Genomic DNA, 11163 nt, shown 5'->3' on the forward strand with positions numbered 1-11163 from the left:
TGTGTGTGTGTGTGTGTGTGTGTGTGTGTGTGTGTGTGTGTGTGTGTCACTGCAGCAGCATCATCTTCATCAGAGTCCAAATGATCAGTTTTTAGTCACATGACCTCCAGATCATTTTCTTTTATTTTTTAAATAAAAATATGAACTCTTCTCCGGTTTATTTCAGATTTAACAGATTCAATATTCAATATTCAATATTCAATATTCAATATTCAATATTCAATATTCAAGCAGTTTATAAGAAAACTCGTCTGAAGTCTAACTAAGTTAAGTCGGGTCCTCTGGACGGATAAAAAATGATAATAACAAAAACTAAAAATAAAATAAAATACATAAAATAAATTAATAATAAAAAAGGCGTCTGAAGACGGGGTTTACATAAAACAACATTTATTGTTCTTTTTTAACAGATGTTTTTTAATCTCGTAGCTCAACTGTACATTTTGTCTGAACTCCAGAAGAATTGAAATATTTCCATCTTTTCATGTTTTTTAAGTTTTTGACGTCAAACTGAACTTTAGTTGTTTTTCTTGTTTCTTTATATTTCTATCACAGAAAGGTTAAATCAGTTCATGTGGACAGTTTGTTCTTGGCAGAAACGTTTCTTCTTTCATCTGAAGGACTTCTTCAGTCTGAGGCCTGCCACCAGGATCTGTCTATAAACAGCTCCATGTTGACGTGTTTCAAACCAGTCTGCTGTGGAGTTCACACAAACTGGAAAACGTGCAAAAGATCGATCATCAGCGCAGAACAATCAAATGTTAAAGGCAAAATGGCCGCTCACTACTCACCGAACCAGCTGAGGACAACCTGGTCAAAAGAGACAGATCCTGTTGGCCTCAGACTGAAGAAGTCCTTCGGATGAAAGACGAAACGTTTCTTCCAAAAACAAACAACATGATTCAACTGTTTTGTGATTTACTCTTTATTTTTCCATGCAGCTTCTGGTTTGAACAGGTTTTATAAAGAAACGAGTTTTCATGAGTCCCTCTGTCTGACCGGTCCTGGTCCTGGTCCTGGTCCTGGTCCTGGTCCTGGTTCTGTTAATAACAGAAGGAGAACATCTCCCAGCAGATCAAGCTGAAACCCTCTCCTTCTCTGTTTTTTTACACATTAACCTTCATGAGGTCCTGGACCGGTCCAGATTCGGTAAAAAAAGGTTTAAATTCTGCCTGAACCCCTGGGACCAGCTGAACCAGTCTGGACCCGCCTGGACCGGATGGCCCAGCCTGACCCAGCAGGACCGGCTCCCTGACTTTCTGACTCCAACATTCAGACATTAATAATTCAAGCTGCTTCCTCAGAAACTCCAGAGGAGGAACGTCAGGCTGCAGAACCTGACCCAGTCCTCAGACCAGCTCAGAGTTTACAAACCTGGACCTGCAGAGAGCCGGTCCAGTCTGTCACAGACCCGTTCTACCTGTGTTGCTGCAGCTGACAGGGGGCGGGGCTACAGGTGCTGAACACCTGTTCAGGCTGAGGGGAGCAGGCTCATATGTTGGAGGAGAAAGAAATGTTCAGTTTGTTTGTGATTCAGGACTCTGAGGTCCTCCAGATGTTTCCCTCTGCCTGTCTGAAGGTCACACCTTCTCACATCTGCAGCTTCCTGCTGGTTGGGCAGAGCAGAAAACGGGTCGGTGTTTCCAGTAAGACGGTGCTGAGGCTGCGAGGTGTGACAAGCACGACAGGAGCTGCAAACCTCTGACAGAAGACAGGCCCAGACGTTAGTTTGAAACCAAGTTTCCTTGAATAAAGTCTTCGTCTTGTTTTTGGTGTCACTTCAGAGACGTGATGGAGGACGTTTCACACCTCCACCCACATCCTCGAGATGCATCGAGGGTAAAAACACACCATCAGATGATTCACACTCAGCAGCAGGAAGTGAAGCTGACACCTGCAGAAGACCCCGCTCCAAAAGTCTGAACCAAACGGAACGGGTTCTGTCAGGAGGACAAGAACCAGGAGCTTCAGAGCTTCATGTTGAGGTTCTTCGGGGGGGAACCCAGTGGAACCATCACCAGAGGAAGCCCTCAACTGCACCACAGCACCAAACCACAGGAAGCTTCAGGTTTTTCTGAACCAGTTCTGTCAGCTAGCCCCCCCCCCCCCCCACACACACACACACACACACACACACACTGACATACTGTGATATCAGATACCAAAAACCATCATGACAAAACAAAACGGTAAAATAAAGCAGGCTAAAGGAGAACGATGACTGACACATCAGACCACCGGCTGCTGCTGTTCATCCAGTCCGATGAACGTTTTATTTCTGAGAGTAATCATGGATCAGCACAGACATTAAATATTTATTTACTTGACAGGATTAAATATTTAGGCCCTCAAAAGCTTCAGAGAAAGGCTGCAGTCTGATTTGGTTTTCTTAGTAAATGTGAGGAGTCACAGTGGAAGGGTTGTTTTACCCAAACGGAGGCGGAGCCAAAGAGGCTGTTCCAGGATATGTTGACCCAAAAGGAGGCGGAGCCACAGAGACTGTACCAGGATATGTTGCCCCAAAAGGAGGTGGAACCACAGAAGCTGTGTACCCAGATATTTTGCCCCAAAAGGAGGCGGAGCCACAGAGGCTAAGTAGCCGAATGTGTTGCCTCACTTCTTGTTTGTCCAAGACTTATGCTGACAACACATTTCCTGTTTCCTTACAGTCCTCCTCTCTGTGTTCAGACAGGATCAGAACTGATTTCAAGAGTCCTGCCACTCGCCCAGCTGTGCTTTAGATTGGTTCTTGTGCTGAACTTCAACCAACCATGGCTCCTCAAGAGTCACGTGTCACCTGATTTGACCTAACAAGAAAGGAGTAGAGCTAACTTCCTGTTTGTGTCTGATGTCCCGTGTCTTCAACCTGACCTCAGCTGGTGGTAACAACCGGCAGATTCATGAACATGAACGAACACAAGGGAAGTGCAGAGTACCGGTGATTACCGGACCACTTGAAGCACAAACCAAAACATTTTCAGAGGAATGGTTTTAACTGTGACCTTTGACCCTCAGCCATCACATCAGACTTTATACCAACATCTGTAAAACTGACTGAGTTAGGCAGTTCTTTTTGTTAATTCTAACCATTAGTTGAGGCAGCCATCTTGAATTAGTGTAATTTAAATCAAGTTTTTCATTTTCTGGTTCATGAGATATTTTGCTGACAGACAAATGAACAACCACATAGACATAAACAAAAACATTATCGCCCTTTGTCCGCCAGCAGCTGGTGAGAATATCAGAGTTAGTCAGAAAGCAGGAAGTGAGTCCCAAATAGCTGAAAACGCCATCTCCCAGGTCCTGGTTCTGGTCTTGGATGGATCTGTTCCTGTGAGAGGTTCTTTGCAGGATGTTTGAAGATCTGTTCCTGGATCAGTCCTCGTTCATGTTAAACTGTGCAGAGTTCTGGTGTCTGAACCCACTTTAATGGACCCAGTTCTGCTTGATGAGGACAAGTCTGACTCGGACCTCTGGTTACCCCCGCCGGTTGAGGACAGGCAACTTCAGGGCCACCTCAGCAGATTAAAACAGGACCCGGGACAGGTCAGGAACTGACAGGAAGGCTCCGTGCACCTTTGGGTGGTTTGGACGAATTACTGGATTAAAATGTGAGAAATGTGAGTTTATTTCACCTTTGGGTTGAATAAAACAATTAAATGTTTCAAAATGTTTGGTTTCCTTTCATCTTTAGAATAAAACAATAAAACCAGCACCAGGTGAATCTGTCTCAAAGTGACGTCTTGATGGACGTGGGAGCAGTGTCGGCCATCTTGTTGTGTCCTGCCCTGTGAAGGACAGATGGTGTCTCTGTCCCCAGTGAGACATGCACTCACCTGCGTCTTGCTAAGAGGACAGGGACATGGGGACGTCTCCTTAGACCCAGCAGCTCATTTACTTAAGAAAAACATTTAATTTACAATTCAAATAAGCTGCTGGACTCACTGACCTTCTGAAAACAAGAACATTCAAAGTTTGAAGACCAGAAACACATTGTCCCACTGATCCCACCGGACCCTCCTGGCTGGTCCTGGACCTCTGAGGGCCTATGAAACCACAAGACTGGAACCAGTTTTTCACTCACAACATTAACTCAGTTTCTGTTGATTAACTGCAAAGCTGAGAAGAACAAAAATCTCTCAGACATAATTTCTTCAAATTGTAACAACCACAGTGTTCTGTTCAAAACCATCGATATTGCTCTCCATGCTCCCAAGTCTGTTGGTTTTGATGCCTCCAATGAAGTCTGAACTTCTCACCCTGTCTCTGAGGGAGAGTCCAGCTCTGCAGAGGAAACTCATTTCAACCTCCTGGATTCACGATCTCATTCTTTCAGTCTCTACCAGAGTTCAGGACCAGAGGTGAGGGGAGGAACGTAGACCGACCAGTAAACAGAGAGCTTTGTCTTACAGCTCAGCTCCCTCTTCACCACAACGGACCGGAACAGAGTCCACAATACTGCAGAAGCTGCACCAATCCATCTGTCAATCTTGCTCCATTCTTCCCTCACTCATGAACAAAACCCTGAGATACTTGAACTCCTTCACTTGAGGCAGAATCTCACCCTCGACCTGAAGAGAGCAGTCCACTCTTTTTTGACAAAGTTAAGTCTGGTCCTCTGGACGGGTTCAAAAAACAAAAAACTGTAGAAACGTTATGTATGGACTTCTTCAGTCTGAGGTGCTGTATTCAGCTCAGTCTCTTAAATAGCACCTTCTCAGAGTGGATCAACCAGTTTTGCTGCTGACAACCAGAACCAGCTGATCACATGCTCAAGAAGGACCATCAGTCTAACAATGGATCATTAGCACCTGATGGCTGTTTACTGTTCACAGAGGGCTGAGTGATACTAGCAATCACAGCATTGTAAGAGGGGGACAGTTGAACCTGGAGGCTCCACCCCTGTTTAATGATGGACGATGTCTTTTCACAAAGATGGCCTCCTTTACTCCTCTCTCAAACCATCGTTCCTCTCTGTCCAGGATGTGAACATCTTCATCCCTGAAAGAGTGACCTCTGGCCTGGAGATGAGTGTAGACCTCAGAGTCCTGGCCTGATGATGTTGATCTTCTGTGCTGGTCCATCCTTTTGGCCAGTGGCTGTTTAGTTTCCCCGATGTAAGACTGATCACCCTCCTGACACTGAACAACATACACAACATTACTCTGTTTGTGCCGGGGGACTGGATCTTTGGGATGAACCAGTCTTTAATGTATTTTGGGGTTTAAAAGCCACTGGGACGTTATGTTTAGAAAATAAACGTCTCAGTTTCAGTGAAACTCCTGCAACATCCTCCATCATGTGAGCAGCTGGTTCTGGATGTCCACAACAAACTGGTTGATCCACTATGAGAAGGTGCTGCTTATAAGACTGAGTTTGTTGCAGCTCCTCAGTCTGAAGAAGTTTTTTAGATAAAAGATGAAACGTTTCTACAATTTTTTAAAAATCTTTTTAACCCGTCCAGAGGACCAGACTTAACTTTGTTATATTTTTCTACCTGGATTGTTGAGCAGCATCAGGACCAGTCCACCCTTTTCTGACTGAGGACCATGGCCTCAGATTTGGAGATGCTGATTCTCATCCCAGCTTCACACTCGGCTCCGAACTGCTCCAGTGAGAGCTGAAGATCACGGCACGATGACGCCAACAGGACCACATCATCTGCAAAGAGCAGAGATGAATCCTGAGGAAGAGGAATCACAGATTAACAAGAGGAACAGAAAAAATATTAATAAACCAACGGAAAAACATGAGAGGAGGAACGTCTGGGAGGTTCTGAGTCACACACACAGAGAGACGCCCTGTTTCATCAGTTGTCTCCTCATGGACTCTCGGTGGATCTGTGGTTCTCTGCTTCTGCTGATCTCAGGAGGTGAGCTCGTTTAAACTTTAAACTTTCAGTTGAAATCTAAAAGTTTCTTCTTTTAGCTGCAGGACAAAAACAGAACATTCTTAAAATAAATAGCAATTTATCAGCTGCTCTCTTCTTCAGGGGTCGCCACAATGAGCAAACTCGTTTGAACATACTGATAAATGTTTTATGCCGGATGTCCTTGCTGACACAACCTGGCAACATCAGGACTACAAGGCCCCAGCCCTGACCACCAAGCTACTGCAGCCCTGTGAAAAATTCTTACAATAAACAAAAACTTACAAATATTTTCTTCCTGTGAATTTAAAACTTTCAACTTTTTCATCTTCCAGACTGAAATAAACCAAACCTGAAAGTTTTCTATTAAAACACAGCTGAAATGCTGAGTGACTGCGCTGAAATGAGCTGAAGAAGATTAAACCGAGTTGTTGAAAATTAGCAAAATATTAGCTAAGTGATAAACTTAACGAAATCATAGCTATAAGCTAAAATGATCACATGAAGAAACTTTCAAAAAACTAACAAAGCAGCGGCTCCGTGTGAGACTGAGCAGATAAAAACTAAACTTGGAAAAAAGGTCAAAAAGTAAAAACTGTAAACTTTAAGTGTTGCACAACAGCAGCTAAAACAGCAAAAATAAAGCAACGACAGGAAATGTTGACTCAGCGCTGACCCTGTTATCCACTTTCTTTAAACCCACTGCGCCTCAGAACTACCTGAACTCACCTGGTTCTGTTTGGGCTCAGAGACCTGATGTTGGTGCTAAAACTAAAAAAACAACTTTAATAACCCACGGTGTAAACACAAACAGCGAGGTCTGGTTTTCAGGGAAACCCATCAATGCAACGTGTTTGTTTTAACATTTTCAACAAACTTTTGGTTTAGTTTGAGGTCCATTTCTATCCAGACTTCTAGTTCTGATCATCTTTTCCTGCAGCTGTCAGCTCTGGAGATGACAGCTGGTCCATGAAGGTCCAGTCAGAGGTCCGAGGTATTGATGGATACCCTGTGGTGCTGCCCTGCACCTTCAGCCACCCACAGCATTCCCAACATTCCTCGCTGCAGGTGCTGTGGCATCTGGGCCACGGTCAGGCGGCCACAGTCTTGTACCGCTGCAACAGCCGGCCCGGGGCACCCACCTGCGAACCAGGTCCGCAGCAGGACCAGCGCTACCGTCTAGAGGGCAACCCGAGGGAGCACGACCTGTCACTCCGGATCAACAGCGCCACCCTGCAGGACAACGGGCGGTACTACTGCCGAGTGGAGGTCCAGGGGCGAGAACACATCAGCTTCGAGGACAAGATGGGGACCAGGCTGAGAGTGGAGGGTAAGGTCCAGAACATCTGGGTCGGTTAGGTAGAGAGTCTGACTCAAACAGCAGCTGAGTCCCATCCAACGGAAAAACAAACCGGATGAAAAACATTTATATGTTCCTAAATCAAAAATATGAGTCAGATTCACATCTAAAACATCTGGTTTGGACTTACTCAAACTGTGACACATCGTCAAGAGCTGGCTGATTTTCAGAGGTTTACCTGGAGTGCATTAACCTCACCTGACCTTCAATGACCTCCCCTGACCTTGACTGACATCCCCTGACCTTCATTGACTTCACCTGACCTTCACTGACCTTCATTAACCTCACCTGACCTTCATTACCTTCACCTGACATTCACTGACCTCACCTGACCTTCACTGACCTCACCTGACCTTCAATGACCTCATCTGACCTTCATTGACCTCATTTGACCTTCACTGACCTCACCTGACCTTCATTGACCTTCACTGACCTTCACTGACCTCACCTGACCTTGATTACTTCACCTGACCTTCACTGACCTCACCTGACCTTCATTATCCTCACCTGACCTTCACTGACCTTCAATGACCTCACCTGACCTTCACTGACCTTCACTGACCTTCACTGACCTCACCTGACCTTCACTGACCTCACCTGACCTTCACTGACCTCACCTGACCTTCATTGACCTCATCTGACCTTCACTGACCATCACTGACCTCACCTGACCTTCACTGACCTCACCTGACCTTCAATGACCTCACCTGACCTTCACTGACCTCACCTGACCTTCACTGACCTCACCTGACCTTCACTGACCTTCACTGACCTCACCTGGTTTCCCTTCATGTCAGTGTTTTGCTCCCCTCCTTGTGTTTATTCTCTAATTTTATTTGACAACAACTCTGACTTTATTTATTGTTTGTTGTTTACATCTTCATCGGTCAAGTTTGATTCTTTGTCTAAAACTTTCTTTTTTTTTGTTTCTTTTTTTTTGTATTCGTCTTTTATTGTTGTCTTGTTTTTACCTGCACTTTTATTTTTACCTTTGGACTGTTGCAGAATAATGTGTGACGTGGTTCTGAGGTAAATTCCAGCTGTGGTCCAGATGTTTGAAGGTTCTTCTCCATCCCTGTCCTTCAGCTCCTCCAAAGGTCCTGGTCCTGTCGGTGGAGGGCAGCCAGCAGTCCGGGTACAGAGCTCTGTGTCAGGTCCAGGGCTCGCCGCTGCCGGACGTCCAGTGGCTCGGCCCAGACGACCTTCTGGAGGGCTCCCTGGTGGCTCCGCGGGCTCAGGGCTCCTCGGGGCGGTACCAAACCGTCAGCCAGCTGATGGACGTGGAGCCGGACCAGCAGTACACCTGCAGCGCCTCCAACCCGCTGGGCAAAGACCAGGCCACCCTGTACGTTCTGCACCCCCAACCCCTGCCATCGGTCAGTGGGGCGCCGACACCCGTCCTCCTCCTCCTGTCAGCGGCTCTGGGGGTCAAAGTGGTTCTGGTGGTGGGGATGGGTGTGTGGATGGTGCAGGGGGGCAGCTGCTGCAGGAAATAAGCTCAGATTCAGAACCAGAGACCGGATCAGGTCTGTACCTGATGGTGTAGTGGAGGATCCAGATGTTCCTGCCTCTCTGCAGACGGAAGTCCTTCAGATTGTTGTCAACGTGTTGGAGAACCTACTGAATAAACAACCGGACTGCGCCGAGCTCCTGACCTCATTTTACTGTTTCATGATTCGATCTTAAGTTCAGAACTTTTACAGACGTGACGTGTGAAAACTAATGTCCTTCAGATCCCAGCAGAACGCGTGGACCTGATCAGGCTCTAAAACAAATCAGTTCCCTTCAGGAGAACAAAACACAAGAGATTCCACTGAGTCTTCATTTATTCAACAAAACGTTCAAACTCCACCGTGAGATCATCTGCAAACAGTTTGACTTCTCCTTCAACAAACTCCAACTGATGAATTATTACAAACATCTGCACGAAACGCTCGTTTCCTAAAGTTTATTTTACTGACGCCAGTTTTTACTGAAGGTATCAGCAGAAGAAACTATAAAAGCATCAATGTTTTATGTGTTGGAGGTCGCTGGAGGTCAGATGTTTCATGGAGACAAACGACACGTCTGGAGATAAAATAAACGAGTCAAACTCAGTACAACACACTGAAAATACTAATTTCTTTACATTTGACAAGTCAGACTCTGTTGCATAAATAATAAATATCTCTATTAAAGAGTAAAAGCTACGTCACTCAAAATATTACAGTTTTAGTCTTAATTTGAAGGATTTCTTATAAACAAACAACAAAATCTAAAATAATCTTAAAACCTGAAAATAAAAGAAATGAAACGGTTTCTGAGGTTAAAACAGTTTAACAGCAGAGAAACATTTCTTTAGACATTGAGTAAAAGTCACTCTGGATTACCATTATTACACATGAAGTTTAAAAATGTTCTTCTCTAGACAAACTTCTTTAATAAAAAGAAAACACATTTTAATAAGCAGGACGTTACAACAACTGCAGCGAGAGTCAATGAGAAAAGAGCTGAAGCTTCAAAACGTGACGAGCTTGATACAAAACTTCAGCTTTCAAATAAAAAAATCTGATGGGAGGCCGTTAAATAAACATTTACTGGAGACTGCTGTACAAATATTTAATATTTAATTTAACTTTTCACATTCAGAGTTCAAACAGTAGAAAAAGATGTGTCCACAGTTTGAAAGAATGTTTCTCATTCAAATCAACTTTTATCATTAATTCTCAAGGAGAAGAAAATGTTGTAGATTTAAGATCACAAATGTTTTTTCATGAGACAAAAACTAAACATTTGTTTGAAAATATGAAAACCAGGCTCGGAGTGACGACGTGTGTTCGTCATTGTCAATCGTTCTTTTTGTTGTTGTTTTATATTTTTAAATACAATTTCCTTATGATTATCCTTTTAAATTTATTTATTTTAAAATATGTCACACTAAGCTTTATTAAGTGGAAAAGCCCCAGAAAAATATTCTTCCTGATATTTATGAAGTTTGGGGCGGCTGTGACTCAGTGGTTAGAGCAGTCGTCCTCCAACGCAAGAGTTGGGGGTTCGAATCCACCAGCAGTCACATGCCGAAGTGTCCCTGGGCAAGACACTGAACCCCTCGTTGCCTCTGACGTGTGTCCCATCAGTGTATGAATGTGATAAAGCTCTGGTTAGTCTCTTTAGAATGATTTGTTCAATTAGCTTTGTAGAGATCTAGTATAGAGCTGCATGAATGGGTGAATGTGGCACAGATTGTTGTAAAGAGCTTTGAGGATCTTGATCAGATAGAAAGGAGCTGCATAAGTACAGTCCATTTACCATTTATGAAAAAAGTCTTAAATAACTCAAAGCAGCTGAAACTGTAAAACATTTAAAAACATTTTTTATGAGTTCTTGAAGCTCGAAGAGACTAACCTGTAGAAATAAAGCTTGAATTGAACTGAGTCTGATGAAAAATAAATAATTTTATGCTTGAATTAAAGAAAACTCTAGAGCTGTGCAGGATCAAGACAGTCTGTGTTTTTAGCCAAACCAGTGTTTCCTATAATAACCAATAATAACCAATAATAACCATTAATAACCAGTAATAACCAGTAATAACCAAGTACAAAGTATCATCCCCAAAGACTGAAACTTATCATCGCTGCCTGGCTTTAGAGAGAGTTTGTGGTTTCAACGTGAAGTTTACTGACAATATATGAGTAAAAATGTAGTCATCACTTTAATTGTAAAACAAAAAATTGCAAATCTGTGTCAAAAAAGTACCAAATTACTAATTTATGTCTTTGGGAAAGTTTTTAAAAACATTTTCACATATGTTAACAAAAATAGACTCCCACCATTTTGTGGCTCTGTCATGAAAGAGAAACGTTCAGCCGAACAAATCCAAGTCCAGTTTCAGGTCGTGATCCCAGTTGGACTCTCGTCGCTTCAGGTCAGTTTGAAGAAGAACTCTGGCTCTTTG

General features: G+C 43.8%; 1 protein-coding gene across 1 annotated transcript; it reads left to right on the forward strand.

Moving 5' to 3' along the window:
• Positions 1-5056: 5056 nt before the first annotated feature.
• Positions 5057-8725, forward strand: si:dkey-11p23.7 (V-set and Ig domain-containing protein; the record flags this gene model as incomplete). The annotated part of the gene is made up of 3 exons (XM_037676503.1): positions 5057-5078; positions 6810-7199; positions 8316-8725. Coding segments are annotated over 3 exons (822 nt in total), but the record flags the coding sequence as incomplete, so codon positions are not given.
• Positions 8726-11163: the final 2438 nt, after the last annotated feature.

Source organism: Nematolebias whitei, chromosome 5 (assembly GCF_014905685.2).
Source record: "Nematolebias whitei isolate Nwh7 chromosome 5, NemWhi1, whole genome shotgun sequence".
NCBI classification, from domain to species: Eukaryota; Metazoa; Chordata; class Actinopteri; order Cyprinodontiformes; family Rivulidae; genus Nematolebias; species Nematolebias whitei.